A 16,209-nucleotide genomic window follows, 5' to 3' on the forward strand; every position below is an offset into this window, starting at 1 on the left:
GGGCAGGAGGGGGCTGCTTTGGGGGAGGGCAGGAGAGGGGTAGGTGAGTGGAGGTTGGTGGCTGTGGGGGTTGCGGTGAGGTGGGTTACCAGCTTGCGGGGGCAGGAGTGGCGGAGGGGGGGTTGCTGGGGGTGGGTTGCTGGCTCGGGAGATCGGGAGGGGCAGCTGGGGGGGGTTGCAGGCTCGGGAGATCGGGAGGGGCGGCTGGGGGCAGGAGAGGGGTGGCTGGGGGGGTGGGGTTTGCTGGCTCTGGAGATCGGGAGAGGTGGCTGGGGGCAGGAGAGGAGCAGCTGGGGGGGGGGGGGGGTTGCTGGCTCAGGGGGTGCAGAGGAGCGGCTGGGGGGGTTGCCGGCTCGGGGGCCCAGCAGCGGCCATGGAGCCTCCCGTGACCCGCCCCCGCCCCGCAGGGCATTGGCTGCTACATGTTCCGCATTGACGACTTCGACGTGGTGGATGCCACGATGCACGGCAACGCCGCCCGCTTCATCAACCACTCGTGCGAGCCCAACTGCTACTCGCGCGTCATCCACGTGGAGGGGCAGAAGCACATCGTGATCTTCGCCCTGCGGCGCATCTTCCGCGGCGAGGAGCTCACCTACGACTACAAGTTCCCCATTGAGGACGCCGGCTCCAAGCTGCCCTGCAACTGCGGGGCCAAGCGCTGCCGCCGGTTCCTCAACTAGTGCTCCCTGCTCTGCCTGGCCCGGCCTTTGGGGGCTGGGATCCGGCCTCGCTGGGACCCCCTATTTCCTGCTACCTCTCCCCATCCCCCGACCACTTCCAGGCCCCCAACAGCCCGGGGTTGGGTTTTTGGGGGGTGAGGGAGCCCAGCTGCTCAGCACCCCCCAGACACTGGCCTGAGGAGGGAGGGCCCCTTGTGTTAGTGCTGGGGGCAGGGCCCGGTGCCCCAGACTCCTCTGCTGTGATCTCCCCCTTTTTTCCCCCCCTGCCCCTGGTTCCAGGGCAGCTTGTGGCTCCTGCCCCTCAATTGACCCCCTTTCCTGGGCGGGGAGGAGCAAGACTTGACTTGGGGCAGGCCCCTTGGGGAACAGGGTCTTGCCCCCTTTTTCAGAGCCCCCAATGTGGGCTGGACTAGTGGGGTTCCCCCCAGAGCAGGGGTGCACAATAACCCCCCTGCTGATCTGCACTAGCAGAGGCATGAGGGGTGTGTGGGGAGGGGGGAGTTTGCCCAGCTGCCGCCTCCTGAGACTGAACTCCCAGCTCTGGCCCAGGGGCTGTTTTCCTTTTTGTACGGGGAGGGTGTGAGTGGGGGGTGGGGGGCCAGGGCAGGCCCCCCAACGGCCCCCCAACCCTGTAGATATTTGTACAGATGTTTCTAAACCTGTTTATTTTCTATGCACTTTTTTATTTAAAGCGGTGAGTCGGCCCTGTGCCCCCCGGCCCCGCCCCGTTGGTATAATTTTAAATAAATGGTCATTTTCACATGCTGTGCTCTTCCTCGCATAAGTGCCTGGGGAAGGGGGGGCGCTCTCATGCGGGGGGGGGAGGAAATGGGCTTTGTGGAGATGCCCAGAGGTTGAGGGGGGGTCTGGGCACACTGCCCCCAGCTGGGAAAGGCCTGCCCCAGCTCCTCCCTCCTGCTCTGCAACAGGGCCTCCTCTGTTCCACTGGTTCAGGCCTGGGGCAGCCACAGCTCCCTGCTGCTTCCCCAGCCGCCTCAACCTGGCTCTGGCCAAAGTCACCATCTCTGACACCAGGAGGAGGATGCTGGCCGAGGGGGTGCTCTGCGACTCTGGGACATATTTCCGTTCCTCCCTCGTCTCACGCCTCCAGGCAGAGTTCCACTGGGCAGCGTCCGCTGGCTCCCGAGACACCTTCAGGGCTTGTGCCTGCTGCTCGGGCCAGGTTCATGGCAGGGGCTGGCCCCATCCCGGAGGTGGCTGCATCTCTGTGCTGGGCGAGCTGTCCCCCTGGGTTGCTGCAGTGTGGCAGTTACTCAGATGCTCTGCCTCAAACGCTCCTGGCCTGCATCAGACTCGGTCTCCTGGGCTTGGTGGTGGTGTCAAGGTCTTCAGTGCGGCTTTGGCGCCTCCTGCTGGCCTTTGATGTGACCGGCTGCACCATGGGCTCTGAGACTAGTTGGGGAGGGCAGCCCCTCTGGCTGCTTGCCCCTCAACCCTCCTCTAGCATGGGGGCAAATGCTGCCCCCAGCCCCCTGGCAACCGAGGTGTCCTGGCCTTCACTGTAACGACGCTCCTTGATGGTTCTTGGTGCATAGCCCCCCTCGGGAAGAGGCCAGCAGCGGAAAACCAGCTGTCCTGTGCTCTCCGTGATTCTGGCCGAGGGGGATAGATGGGAACCCCAGTGGCCTGCCCCCCTTCCCTCCCCCGGGCCATGGGGAGGGGGGCTGTAGCAGTGAGGCTGCGCAGCTAGAGAGCGGAGGGCAACGTGAACGAGGTCCTGGCTTGTTTCCTTCCTGTGGTTGGCGGGGGGGTCTGAGCGTCAGTCCAGGCAGGCAGCTCACACCCCCACCTGCGCCCTTTCCAACACCTGTAGGGCATCCTTGCGCCCCAGGGCAGCCAGCAGCCCGGCCAGCTGCCCCAGCGTGGCATCGGGCTGGCGGGCAGCCACGGTCTCCAGGGTGGCGCGCAGGGGGCTGCGTGTGCTGCGCAGGGAATAGGCGTAGTCAATCCAGGTGGCCGAGAGGCCGTAGCGCGCAGCCAGGTGCCGGGTCCCCCCCCCGGCCTTGCCCTCGGGGTCCAGGAGCATGATCAGCTCCTCCAGCACGTCCACGTTGTCCAGCAGGTGCTGCAGCGGTGCCCCCCACAGGCCTGTGGGGCACAGAGCGGGGGTGAGCTGGGACCGGGGAGGTGTGGGTGTAGGCATGGCTGGTGGGGGAAGGGAGCCGCACCTACCTGCATGGCCAGCGGGGGGTGCTATGTTGCCAGATGTCTTGTCTGTACTCTGGGGGGGAAGCAGCCGATGGGGCTTAGCCATGGGGCTGGAGGCTGGGGGGCAGAAGGAGGTGGTGAGGGTTGAGGCCCTGGATCCCCAGCCCGAGGGGAGCACTGAGCAGCTACCAGAACCCTGCCCCCCGCTCATGGAGCGGAGCTTCACCCCCCAGGCACTAGGCCCCCACCTGCTCCCCAAGGAGCATCAGCTGAGGGGCTAGGCCCCACCTGCTGTCCAAGCAGCACTGCCCCCAGGATATGGGTTTCTAGTGCTTAGAGCAGCCCTTCTCTGGGGGCAGGCCCCTCCCACTCTTCCAAGGAGCTCCTCGCAGAACAGAGCAGACCCACCCCTTCCCAAGGGGGCAGGCTCCTCCTAGTCTCTGCCTCAGGAGTTCAATGAGAATGGGAGTGGGGGATGGAGAGGCTGGGGTATGGGGGAGGAGCCTGATGGGCAGTGGGGGGGCTCTCAGCAGCGGGAGGAGCTTGATGGAGTTGGGGGTCTATTGCAGCATGGGCAGAAGGGGGGCAGTGCTGCAGGGCAGCCGTGGGGCTGGCTGGCTACTCACCCTGGTGGGGGCATAGGCCACGCTGTGTCCAGACCAGGAGGGCAAAGGCCCCAGCCAGCAGCACGAGCAGCAGCATCAGAAGAGCGACATACCCACCATAGCCTGCAAGGGGGCGACAGTGGGTCATGGGGACAGCTCCTGGCTACTCTGGCCTTGGCCAGCAGGGGCCGCTGTGGGCACAGGGTGGGTGTACTGGTGTGGGGGGAGCTCCCTGTGACTCCAGACCCGGTCTGGCCCAGCTGGGGCGCTGACAGACCCCACATACCTGCCGTGTCCCTGCGGGATTCGTGCCCTCCAGGGCCCTGAGGGGTCCCAGAGGTGGGGGCCAAAGCAGAGCCTGGGGCATGGCCAGAGCGTCCCGGTATCTCTGAAGGCGGAAGCCAAGTGGGGGACCTAGGGGAGGCAGAAGACTCGGCGCCGGGAGCCTGAAAGGCAGAGCCATGCAATTGGGAATGAACACATCTGACACCGCCCCCCCCCGCCCAAGTCCGAATAGAACCCAGGAGTCCTGGCTTCCAGACCCCCGCTCTAACTGATACGGCCTCCCCACCCCCGGCACCTACCTCCGCTGGGCTGCTGCAGTCGAGGTAAGCCCGGACCTCGGGGTGACACTGCTCGTCAGGGAAGCAGCACCGGGGTTGGCACCTGCCAGCCGGCCCCCACCGCTGCCTGTGGAGCCGAGAGCAGCCAGTCGGACAGGGCAGAGAGCAGCACCCCTCCCCCCGCCATGGAGAGAACCCAGGTGTCCTGGTGCCCAACCCCCCCCAACCACTAGACCCCACTCCCCTCCCAGGCCCAGGGATTGATCCCAGGCATCCTGACTCCCAGCCCCTCCTCTAGCCAAGGTGGGTCCATGTCATACCCGGGGGGGCAGCACTGGGTGTCCTGCAGAGGGGTGCAGGGGCTGAGCTGGGTGCCGGGCGGGCACTGGGAGCAGGGCTGGCACAGCAGGAATTGCCCATTGTTGAAGGACCGGGGGGCACACGCCTGGCTGGGAGTTGCGAAACGGCCGCCTGTGTCCCTCATGCCACAGTTCACGGTGAACTCCTGCCCTGGGGAGACCGTGGAGTGGATCAGAGCCCCATGGCACAGTGCCCCACAGCACGCGCCCCAGGGTCCCCAGCTGACCACCCTCCCCACAGCACAACACCCCCTACAGAGCCCCCGCCCCGCTCCCTGCAGCACGGCGCTCCCCCCCCCCCCGCACCCCAGGGCCCCCTGCTGACCATCCTCCCCACAGCACAACACCCCCTACAGAGCCCCCGCCCCGCTCCCTGCAGCACGGCGCTCCCCCCCCCCGCGCCCCAGGGCCCCCTGCTGACCACCCTCCTCACAGCACAACGCCCCCTATAGAGCCCCCGCCCCGCTCCCTGCAGCACGGCGCTCCCCCCCCCCCCCCGTGCCCCAGGGCCCCCTGCTGACCACCCCACAGCACTCCCTACCAAGCCACCCACCCCACAGCATGGTGCCCCCTGATGAGCCCCCCACCCCGAAGCATGGTGCCCCCTGCTGACCCCTCTCTGCCCTCCCACTCACCACGCAGCGGGACCAGGTGTGCATAGCCGATCTCACAGGGGACGCAGGCCTGGACCTCCTGGTGCCAATACTGCAGGTGGCCGCACTTTCTGGACAGGGAGCCCCGGGCCCTCGCCCAGGCGCCGGGGGGCGGCAGGAGACAGAGAAGCAGGGGCAGCAGCATGGCAAGGACCGTGGGGAGGGGAGGGGGGCTGGGATGTGCTGGGACCTGGGAGAGGGGGGAATATGGGGAGGGGAGATGGGGGGGTTCACCTACAAGCCCCCCACATCTTCCAGCTCACCCCAACCCCCCACATTCCTGGGGCTGTAACCCCCCCACATCCCAGCTACTCCCTCCCCCAGCCACAGCCCCTGCCTTACTGATACCCCCCACAGCTGACCCTGAGCCCAACCACATCCAGGTCCTTAAATCCCCGTTCTCCACCCCTCCCGCCCCCAGCCAGCTGCCCGTAACCCCCCAGCTCACGTCAACCCACCCCACCTGTATCCCTTCCCCACAGGCCCCCTGGCTGCTTCAGCCCCCGCCCCACTAATCCTACCCCTACAGCCTGTACCCCTCCCCCCCAGCTCACCCCTTTAGTCTGTACCCCTTCCCCACACACCCTCCATAATCCCACCAGCCTGTGCCCCCCCCCCCCGATCCCCTACCAGCCCCAGCTGTCCCCAGGCTCTCACCCCTGCCTGGCGTGTGTATGCTCTTTCCTGCTGTCCCACCACGTTCATCTGGGCTGGCGAGTTGCACGTGTGTCTGCTTCACTGCTCACCTCTGTAAGGCATGTGGACTCTGTGGTGCTGGCCTCCCCTACCCCAGCCTGTCCCCCATTTCCCGTCTCCACCCTGCACACTTCCTGCCAGCTTGAAAAACAGCAGTCAGCTGAGGCTGATATAACCAGTCAACTCAGCACTGCGAACCGCCTGGGGATTACCCAGCCACCACCAGGGCGGGGGTGCTGGGGAACGGCTGTACGGAACACCAGACAGGATGGCGCACCTGGCGCTGAGCTTCAGCCACTTCTGGGGCTGGGCAGCCAAGGAACAGCCACACATAACGCCACATGGCGACCGCTTGCCCGGCACTGAGGTGCAGCCAGTTCTGGGTCAGGGTAACTTGGGAACAGCCGCACAGAACACCACACGGGGAAGGCTCATCAGGTCCTGAGATGCAATTACCTCTGCCGGCGGGGGGGGCAGCTGGGGAGCGGCCACATGTATTGCCGCATAGGAATGGCTCGCCCGGCAATGAGACACGGCCAGCTCTGAGGTTCTTGCAGTTGATGAATCTAGATAAAATACATGGGATGTGAGTGCAGGAAAAGCCAGTGACACTAAATGGGCAGGACTGAGAAGGGGTGAGATGGTTCTTGGTAGAATGAAGGTCACTGAGTGGAACGCTCTCACTCCTATAAGCCTGGGGCTGGTGCTGCACGGCTGTTCCCCAGCTGCCCCGCCCTCAGAGGTGGCTGCATCTCAGTGTCGGGCAAGCTGTCCCTGTGTGGCGTTATGTGTGGCTGTTCCCTGGCTGCCCCACACCAGTGGTGGCTGCATCTCAGCATTGGGCATGCCATCCCCCTGTGGCTGTTACAGTTCCTGTGGGGGAGAAAAGCTTTTTACCATCAGCATTTGGGATGCAGTTTATGGGGCAGGTGCAAAGGGCACATTTTTTGTCTTTTGGGCCCAGTTCATTCCAAATCGCACCACTGCTTGGGAGCTGAAAAAGCCAGAAGCTTCTTTTCCCTCTTTCTGTGAATCCAGAGCAGTCGGGAGAAACTGAGAGCTACAAGTTCTGCAAAGCCACAAGGCCAGAGTTCGACAGGGGTGTAAGAATCAAAAAGTGCAGATAGTCGCCTTGTGGAAATTTCACAGATTCCCAAGTTACATTCGTGATGCTGGCAGGCCAGCTGCCAGCCCACGCACAGGCTGCAGGCATTAGCGAAGACCTAACGGACTCATAGCTGAAGCCCAGACCAGGTCACCTGTTTGCTAGTTTTGCCCAGAATAGGTATTAGTCTAATGAGGACGGATTTAGTGGTTAGCCTCTATGACATGCTCGTAAATTGCTGCCTGGGTTCATCTCACTTGCAATGTCGGTATTCCCGGCGAGAAGGAAAGACATGAGTTTTGCTTTAAACCTCTGAAAACGTTTTGCAATGCGAAGGATTGTCCCACCGGAGAACTGCTCTGTGCAGGGAAGCTTAGAAGCTGAATGAAGGAAATCAAAGAAAGTCACAGGAACAATTTCCATCTGGGCACTTCCGACAGGGCCAGAGGCTCTCACTGAAGCCAGAGATCCCAGGGGATCCACCCCAAAAGACAGATCACTACAACCTCAGTCACTCTTCAGATCAGATGGTAACTCATCAGTGTGTCGGTTGTTAGGAGAATGTAAAGTAAATAGGGTAGAGACTAAACAATAATAACCTTGCTTCTGGCTTTGCTTTAAACAGGCTAAATAAACAAGTAAGAGAATGTAAGTGAAAGCACCAGGCTGCCCCCCGCTTCTTCCCCCCACAGCTGGTACCCTGGAAGATAAGGGGCTAATGGAGTAAGGGGTTGCAACGGTTACCAAGTAGCTGGAGGGCAGGGGAGGGTGTAAGGAGGAGACGCAGAGGCTGCAGAATAGTGACCGTGACCAAAAGAATCCCTGCTCTTTACCCCTCGCCTCAGGTACAAAAGAGGCAGTCTTATCGACCCCAGCCTCAGGACCCCCCAGAACAGAACACGACTATGTATGGAAAGGGGAGGTAGCGGGGAGGGGCACTACCAGTAGAAGTATGTTTGCCAAGGTCGGCGGGCAAAGCTCGGGGTCAGGAGAAGAAGGGGGTTCTGGCAGCTTATAGAACTGTAGCTGGGGGAGAGGAAGAGGAAAACTATCGGTGTCTAGCGATAGCCCGACTGGTGCGATGGGCTTCGGAAGAAGATTGTTTGTTTAGCCCCAATAAACCCATCCAATTGCCTGCAAACGGGACTCTGGACAGCTATTTTTCGGCAAAGTGGGTCTGGGAACTGAAAGGGAGGAGGGAGCTAGACCCCTGCCAACATACATAGGTTTGCTTTAACTTGTAAATAACTCGCTCATTCCTAATTAATAGATGGCTGATCCTGTAATAGACTATAGACATCCTCTTTGGGGGAAGATCTAGGCCAGTTGTTTTCAACCTTTTTTTCATCTGCAGACCCCTAAAAAAGTTTGAATGGAGTTTGGATAGTCTGCGGCCCACAAAACATCTGCGGACACAGGCTGAAACCCACTGATATAGGGTCCCATGGATCTGGGGTGAGCAGTCTCTTGGGACCAGACGTGACATGAATGTGTCAGTGACCATTGATCACGAAGTCCAGCTTGTCTGGGTGGCGAGACAGAATGGAGAACCCACAGACTGTCTGGGACTCTATGGTGAGACGGGTGCCACGATCCAGGCGCTCTCATCTGTTACTGGATCAGGGAAATCTAATTACAGACCACACCACCAGCCTGGGGGTATCTGCTCTGCTTGTGACAATCTGCGGGAGCCACCTCGGACAGCGTGACAGTTAAACACCAACCCCAGTGTCGTAACAGGCCAGCTTTGTGACAAGTTTGGAGATGCGCTGCTGGGAAGTGCTAGCTAAAAAGCAAAGGTTTATAATTACCCACCTTGTTAGATCTCCAAACCTGGCTCATCGAGCGCCCAGTCCCCGCAGTCACTACATGCAGTTCACACTTACTGCAGCAGGTCGTTTTAAAGGCCAAAGGTTTTGTTTCACATCTGGCTCCAGCCTATTGAAGGGCGTTTTCTTGAAGAAAGAAGAAACCCTTGGAAAATATTGTGTTTGTGCCTTGTTACCAGAACTGCCCTTGCTACTCCTGGGGGAATTCGGCACCAAAAAATTAAAAATTCTGCACACGTTTTAAAATTCTGCATAACACAATATAATCACACCAGTTTCAATTATTTTTGGTCATTTATTTCAAAATACTTGTCAGCAAGTATGTTTGTAACCCTACAGACAACAGAAAATATTTAGGAAATGTTTTTTGACAAATAGATTCCTTACTAGGCATATTAATACAGACCTCTGAGTAATAATTCATTTAAACGACAATACAGAACCGTATTTCCCGCACTCCTCAGAAGCGGTGCAAAAGCTTGGGGGAATCCGGTGTAACGGAGTTGCTGAGGGAGAGGGAAGTAAATTGCTGGGAAGGAGCCTACGTGTGAACTTGGAGGGTTTTTTTTGGGGGGTGGGGCGGGACTGTTCAGGAGATTCCCTCATGCAGACCCTGGCTGACCCCGAGCCTCTCCCATTCAGTCAGGCACATCTGCCCCATCCCCATGTGTTCTTGCACCCCTATGTGTCCCTCCACCACCACTCAAGACACCCACTACCCCCATCCCCAAGTGGCCCTGCACCCCTCCTCTGTCCCTTTGTGGCCCTGTACCCCTTCCCCATCCCCATGTGTCTCTCTGTCCCCATCCAACCTCTCCCGTCCCTATGTAGCTCTGCCCCCCACCCCCCATCACCATGTGGCCCTGCACCTCCCTCCCCACTATGGCTCTGTGCCTCCACTCCCATTGAGCCCCTGCCCCAGTCTGTCCTCCCCCACTAGCCCTTGTGAGCCCCTGTCTGACCCCCCAGCACCCCACGCGGTCTGTCTCCCCATAGCCCCTGTCTTCTGGCCTGGCCTGGCCTGGCCGGCACTGTGCAGAAGGCCGGCTCTTACTCTGCCCTCACTGGTGGGGAGCTGCAGCTTTGTTCTAGCACCACAACGCCCTCTGGTGGGAAAAAGGCGGCACTGAAGCAAGAAAACTGCAGCAGCTTCTTTCTGCTCAAAATGTTGGCGATCTGCAGGACTCGTTAATTGTGCGCACACGAAGTAGCGCACAATCCCCCGGAGTAACCTGGCAGCGTAACACGACTCCGGTGTACAAAGCGTGGACGCAGAACCAAGGAAAAGCAGCTGGCCCGGTTTTCTAACACCGTTAAAAAGGTCAAAATGCAGACGCTTGTTCGTGGCTGAGCCGCTCGACAGCTGGGGAAATAGCCAGGCCCGGAGACGGGCAGCGTCCTGCTTAGCCAGGGGAAGCGCCAGGCTCGGCGGGAAGGTCGGACGTAGCTGCAAGACAACACATTTTACAGGGACGAAGCTCATTTCGGGAACGGAACTCAACAGGACAAATGCAAACCAAGACTCAGTTCCCCTCCTGCGCTCCCTGCCCTGCGTAAGGCTCCCCACCCCACGCCCTGCAGCACAATGCCCCCCACCCTGCAGCATGGCCCCCCCGCCCCCCAGCATGGCACGCCTCCTGCTATGCCCCCCATCCCACGGCACGGTGCCCTCTGCCAAGCCCCCAGCCCTGCCGCATGGTGCCTCCTGCCATGCCCCCCACCCCATGGCACAGCCCCCCACTCCCCGCAGCACAGCGCTCCCTGCCATGCCTCCAACCCCTCAGCACAGTGCCCCAACCCCGCTCCCTGCAGCACAGCACCCCCTAATGGTCCCCTGCCCCCTCCCCATGGCAATGCGCCTCCTGCTGCCAATCGACCTAACCCCTAGTTCATGCTGCAACCAGAGTGAAGCAGACAGGAGTGGGGTGGATCATGTCTAGTGTATTCCAGCTCTCATCATTACATCCCACACAGGTGGAGGGAGAAAGTTCAGACCATCACTCCCTGAGCACTGCTCCCCAGACGCCTGGGTGCTATCGACTCCACAGCTGGGGACAGGCCCGCCCAATACAATCATGGGCTATGCAGGGTTACACTAGCAGAATGTAAATAGAGAGGGGCCTTAGGGATCCCCAAACCCTCCCACTGTGGGGGCTCCAGCTGCCGCACTTCCGCTGGGTCTATGGCAGGTCGGGGGGCTGACCTAGTGGCTGGGGGAGGCTAGGGAAGGCAAGGAGCCCGGGGAGGGGTCAGAAGCGTCCATAGCGATGGTCAGGTGAGCGCTGGCGTTTCTTGCCCCGGGGCCGGTCGTGGGAGCGCGAGGGGGATGGGGCTCTGGGGGAGAGAACAAAGTCAGTATGGCCATGGCCAGACCCCAGGGGGCGCTGCGTCACCCCCCGGCCCCTAGAGCTCCCCCTGCCCCCCAGGGGGTGCTGTGTCACCCTCTCTTCCCTCCTGAGCTCCCTCTCGGGGGCACTGCCCCTCAGCCCCTATACCTCCTCCTGCCATCATCATTCACCCAGCACCCCTGACCCCTGCTACCCATTCTGCCCCAGCACCCCACAACCTCATTTGTACAGCCCAGGGACTTCCCTACCCTGCCCCCGCAGGACCCCTGTGCCCCCCTGCTCCGGGACAGCAGCTGACACTGCAGAGCTGCCCCTGCCCTCCAGTCACGCCCCAGGAGCCCAGGCCCCCTACCCCCACTCACCGCCGGCGCCGGCTCTGCCCGTAGAGCTGCCGGCGCAGCTCTCGGGATATCGGCCGCAGGTGCATGAAGTTGCAGAACCCTCCACGTGTGCACTCCCTGGGGGGCAGAGAGCAAGGGTGTGACGGTCGGCGATGGGGGCACCTTGTGGCAGCTGGTGCTGCCCAGGGGGCACTGACCCTGAAGGGTTAACAGGGCCGGGGTACCTGGCGGGTACCTGCCTGAGGAGAGGGATCCCCAAGGGTTAACGGGGCCTGGGCGCCTGGTGGGTACCTACCTGGGGAGAGGAATCCCCAAGGCTCTCAGTTCCCTCCCTGCGTGGCCACACAGCTGCCTATTAAGTGCCACACAGGTGCTTAGGGCTAAGACAGGGAGAAATGCTTCTCCCCAAGGCCCAGACCTCCCCCGGCCCCGAACCTGCTGCGGCTGGGGGACAGGCGCCGTGCCCCGCCCCGCCCGGACCTGCTGCGGCTGGGGGAAAGGCACCTCTCCCCACCAGCCCAGGTGCTGCTGTGGGGACAAAGAGATGGGGGGAGTCCTCTCTCCCCACGGTAGCCCCAGGGAGCCCCACTGCACCCCAAACCCCTCCTCATCTCCAGCCCCACCCCAGAGCCCACACTCCCAGCCCCCCAACCCTCTGCCCCCGCCCTGAGCCCCCTCCCACACTCTGAATCCCTCAACCCCACCCCACCACATGAATTTTGTTAGGTGCGCCAATATGGAGGGGACGTGTCACACAAAATTCATTCCGCACATGGGTGGAAAAAATGAGAGGGAACACTGCCAAGGGTTAATGGGGTCCAGGCGCTCAGTGGGTACTTGCTGGGGAGGGGAGGTCCCCAAGGGGTTAACAGGACCAGGGAGCCTGGCGGGTACTGGCCTGGGGAGAGGGGGGTCCCTGAGGGGTTAGAGGGCTGGGGTGACTGGCAGGTACCTTCCTGGGGAGAGGTGATCCCGAGGGATTATGGGGCCTGGGCGCCCAGCAGGTACCAGCCAGAAAGGGTGATCCCTGAGGGGTTAACGAGGGCAGAGTCCCAGAGGTGCCATCCCTGTGTCCGGTCACTTACCCCATCTCGTACTGGCGGCAGCAGGACTCGCGAAAGTCGGTGACTGGGGACAGCTCGGCCCGCACGGCCTGGCCATTGAACCAGCGATTGTTCAGCTCCCCCACGGCCCTCTCGGCGTCCTCCTCCCGCCGGAACTGGGGAGGAACGAGAGTCAAAAGGGCCTGCCTCTAGGTGCTTGGGGAGGGTGGGAGGAATGGGGCACTGGGCCTTTCCCTTCCAGGAGGCGCTGGCCCTGATCCGGCCTCAGGGCAGGGCCTGGCGGTTACCTTGACATAGACATTGCCGACCAGGTGGTCCCCGAGGTTGTCACAAACGTTCATCTCCTCTATCTCCCCATACTTCTCCTCTAGCTCCGTGAAGACCTCCTGGCACAGGGACAGAATGAGCTTCATGGGGCGAATACCCAGCGACACTGCACAGAGACGAGTCACCTGCCCCGGGATGCAGCCACCTCTGGGGCAGGGCAGCTGGGGGACAGCCGCACATAATGCTGCACAGGAATGGGTCGCCTGGCCCTGGGATGCAGCCACCTCTGGGGCAGGGCAGCTGGGGAACAGCCGCACAGTGATACCACATCAGGATGGCTTGCCTGATGTGAGATGGAGTCAGGATTTCTGGCTTCTATTCCCAGCTCTGGGAGGGGAGTGGAGTTTGCTGGTTGTAGAGTGGGGGGAGTTGGGAGCCGGGACTCCTGGGTTCTATCCTAGCTCTGGGAGGGGAGTGAGGCCTAGCGGTTAGAGCTGGGAGGGGGGAGCCAGGACTCCTGGGTTCTATTCCTAGCTTGCTTTCAGTGACTTACCTCAAAGAAATTATCATAATGCTCCTGCACTTCCACATCGCTGACATGACCTGGAGGAGAGAGACACAGACTCACTATGCTGTCGGACAATGGGCAAGCTGCATGCGGTACCCCCCGTGCCTCCTGTCGCCAGGAGTGAGGGGTGTCTCCAGAAGGAGGCACCGAGCTTCCTCACAAGCAAGGCGGTGCCCAGGACCATGGACGGAGGCCCAACAAGGGCGTTAAGGGACGGGAAGGGCTGGGAGGCCGTACACTTCCCCAGACCGTGTCTCATGCAGCTGGGCCAGGAGGGGGTATCGGGTACTCACAGTGCGAGCCGTCTGCCGACTGGGCCGTGTTCTGTGGGTTCCGATACAGATTCAGCAGGACGATGGTCTACAAATGGAGATGGAGACACAGTGAGGTGTCCGTGTTCCCCAGCTGCCCCCCGCCCGAAGATGGCCGTGTCCCAGCGCCAGGTGAGCAGTCCCCATGTGGCGTTATGTGTGGCTGTTCCCTGCCCGCCCCGTCCCAGAGGTGGTGGTTTCCTGATCCTCCAGACTCTGCGCCCCGGAGCCCCACTGTCAGGCTCACCTGGCTGAAGGTGGGTCTGTTGTGGAGGCGGGAACACCTGTCTCCGTGCCGACAAGCCCCGATCTTAAAGTAAAAAGAGCAGTTAACCCTGGAAAAGGGCCAGAGACGTTTAGTGAGCGAGGGGCTGGTGGTGCCAGCAACCCGCACAGTGTCTGGGACCCAGGAGTCCTGACTCCCAACCCCCCAGCCAGGGAGAGAACCCAGGAGTCCTGACTCCCAGCCCCCCCACGACCTCCCAGCCAGGGAGAGAACCCAGGAGTCCTGACTCCCAGCCCCCCCCAACCCCCCAGCCAGGGAGAGAACCCAGGAGTCCTGACTCCCACCCCGCCCCCAGCTAGGGAGAGAACCCAGGAGTCCTGACTCCCAGCCCCCCACAACTCCCAGCCAGGCAGAGTACCCAGGAGTCCTGACTCCCAGCCGCCCCCCAGCCAGGGAGAGAACCCAGGAGTCCTGACTCCCAGCCGCCCCCCAGCCAGGGAGAGAACCCAGGAGTCCTGACTCCCAGCCCCCCAGCTAGGGAGAGAACCCAGGAGTTCTGGTCATCTGACCTTTGCCCCCCTCCCCCCACTCACTTGTCTTTCTCGGTGCCGAAGATGGAGGCCAGATACTCGGCCATCTTCCCTCTTCCACCCGCCCCAAGGCACGCTGGGAATTGTAGTCCCCACCCCATAGGCCCCCAGACAGACGGGGCGGTTGGCTTGTACTGAGCATGCGCATCCGGACCGAGCATGCTCGGTAACACCTGCTGAAGCCGCTGCCCTCGCTCTGCCCTTACTTGGAGTGGGGAGGATGGGCAGGGTCTGGGGGGTGGGGGGGTGAAGCAGCTGGAGGCAGGGGCAGGAGAGGGGCCAGGGGGGAACAGGACCCGGGGGTTCAGCCCAGGGATGAGGTTCAGACCAGAGAGTGGCAGGGGGCAAAGCCGTGGCATGGGGGAGGGGCACCTGCTGGGTTTGCAAAAATAGGGTGCAAGCATTTTTTTAAAATTTCCCCTCTCCCAGGCCAACATGTCGCAGCACCCGCTGCCCAGGGCTGCGCTGTGCCAGGTGCCCCGGGCAGCCCACCCGCCTGCCCCAAGGCATGGTTCTTTTGGTAACAAGTCGGGGGGACGTGGCCCTCCCGGCTCCCCCGGCTGAGACACACTGTCACAGTGTTTCAAGCAATATGAAAATGTTTTTGTCGCAGCCCATGTGCCTGGGTCCTCACACCACTATGGGTAGCACACCCTGGGACCGCAAACATCCCCACTGTAATGTCAGGAAGGTGAGGGAGACAATGCTGAGTCTGGAAATTCAGCTCTCCTGAGAACATGTGTAACCCTGACAGACCCCAGTTGTCGTCAGGTGGGATCGAACCTGGAGCCTCTACACATGAGCTAAAAGCCACCTGGCTGTTAGCTAAGGCTGTAGAGCAGACTCATTTTCTCTCACTCTCTCTGTAAGTCAGGGGTTCTCAAACTGGAGATAAGGACCCCTCAGGGGGTCACGAGCTGTCAGCCTCCACCCCAAACCCTATTTTACCTCCAGCATTTATAATGTTAAATATATAAAAATGTGGTTTTAATTTATAAGGGGGGGATGCACTCAGAGGCTTGCTGTGTGAAAGGGGTCACAGTACAAAACTTTGAGAACCAGTGCTCTAAGTGGTCTCAGTGCCACTAGATGGGACAGAACAGCACACCCAGGACGTGTGGGGGTTACACACGTACAGCAGAACCGCAGAGTTACGGGCACCGCGTGAAGTTATCTTTGAAAACTCATGGCAATCGGGGGAGGTCCCGGACGACTGGAAAAAGGCTAATGTAGTGCCCATCTTTAGAAAAAGGAAGAAGGAGGATCCTGGGAACTACAGGCCAGTCAGCCTCACCTCTGTCCCTGGAAAACTCATGGAGCAGGTCCTCAAGGAATCAATTCTGAAGCACTTAGAGGAGAGGAAAGTGATCAGGAACAGTCAGCATGGACACACCAAGCGCAAGTCGTGTCTGACTAATCTAATTGCCTTCTATGATGAGATAACTGGCTCTGTGGATGAGGGGAAAGCAGTGGATGTGTTATTCCTTGACTTTAGCAAAGCTTTTGCTGCGGTCTCCCACAGTATTCTTGCCAGCCCAAGTTCAAGAAGGATGGGCTGGATGAATGGATGATAAGGTGGATAGAAAGCTGGCTAGATTGTCGGGCTCAACGGGTAGTATCAAGTGGAGTGCCCCAAGGCTCGGTCCTGGGGCCGGTTTTGTTCAATATCTTCATTAATGATCTGGAGGATGGTGTGGATTGCACCCTCAGCAAGTTTGCAGATGACACTAAACTGGGAGGAGAAGTAGATACGCTGGAGGGTAGGGATAGGGTCCAGAGTGATCTAGACAAATTAGAGGATTGGGCCAAAAGAAATCTGATGAGGTTCAACA

At 60.8% G+C, this 16,209-nt stretch overlaps 3 protein-coding genes across 7 annotated transcripts in view; 1 reads left to right on the top strand and 2 right to left on the bottom strand.

The window, feature by feature from the left end:
* Positions 1–1,443, top strand: part of KMT2B (lysine methyltransferase 2B) — a 34,798-nt gene extending 33,355 nt beyond the window's left edge. The window contains exon 37 of the mRNA XM_048827944.2: positions 408–1,443. Coding sequence (XP_048683901.2) covers positions 408–683 — 276 coding nt within the window. The 3' untranslated portion in view covers positions 684–1,443. The remainder of the gene's footprint in view (positions 1–407) is intronic.
* IGFLR1 (IGF like family receptor 1) lies at positions 1,346–5,868 on the bottom strand. Of its 3 annotated transcripts, XM_048827945.2 has the most exons (8): positions 5,690–5,868; positions 5,015–5,222; positions 4,341–4,530; positions 4,042–4,147; positions 3,744–3,903; positions 3,479–3,580; positions 2,877–2,969; positions 1,346–2,792 (listed from the first exon to the last, which is right to left on the bottom strand). In XM_048827945.2, the coding sequence occupies exons 1-8, from the start codon at positions 5,735–5,737 to the stop codon at positions 2,482–2,484; spliced, it is 1,218 nt and encodes a 405-aa protein (XP_048683902.1). In that variant the 5' UTR covers positions 5,738–5,868; the 3' UTR covers positions 1,346–2,481. The 3 variants fall into 3 exon arrangements, with proteins under 3 accessions (XP_048683902.1, XP_074979092.1, XP_074979093.1); XM_075122991.1 differs by lacking the exon at positions 3,479–3,580; XM_075122992.1 differs by lacking the exon at positions 5,690–5,868 and having other exon boundaries at positions 4,341–4,525; positions 5,015–5,134.
* Positions 5,869–8,937: 3,069 nt separating this feature from the next.
* On the bottom strand, positions 8,938–14,458 carry U2AF1L4 (U2 small nuclear RNA auxiliary factor 1 like 4). 3 transcript variants are annotated; one of them, XM_048828537.2, is made up of 9 exons: positions 14,381–14,458; positions 13,809–13,896; positions 13,544–13,610; positions 13,236–13,285; positions 12,703–12,801; positions 12,437–12,570; positions 11,373–11,468; positions 10,866–10,996; positions 9,974–10,109 (listed from the first exon to the last, which is right to left on the bottom strand). In XM_048828537.2, the coding sequence occupies exons 1-8, from the start codon at positions 14,422–14,424 to the stop codon at positions 10,912–10,914; spliced, it is 663 nt and encodes a 220-aa protein (XP_048684494.1). In that variant the 5' UTR covers positions 14,425–14,458; the 3' UTR covers positions 9,974–10,109; positions 10,866–10,911. The 3 variants fall into 3 exon arrangements, with proteins under 3 accessions (XP_048684492.1, XP_048684493.1, XP_048684494.1); XM_048828535.2 differs by lacking the exon at positions 10,866–10,996 and having other exon boundaries at positions 8,938–10,109; XM_048828536.2 differs by lacking the exons at positions 10,866–10,996; positions 12,703–12,801 and having other exon boundaries at positions 8,938–10,109.
* Between the last annotated feature and the right edge of the window lie 1,751 nt (positions 14,459–16,209).

The sequence above is a fragment of the Caretta caretta genome, chromosome 24 (assembly GCF_965140235.1).
Source record: "Caretta caretta isolate rCarCar2 chromosome 24, rCarCar1.hap1, whole genome shotgun sequence".
In the NCBI taxonomy this organism is placed as follows: domain Eukaryota; kingdom Metazoa; phylum Chordata; order Testudines; family Cheloniidae; genus Caretta; species Caretta caretta.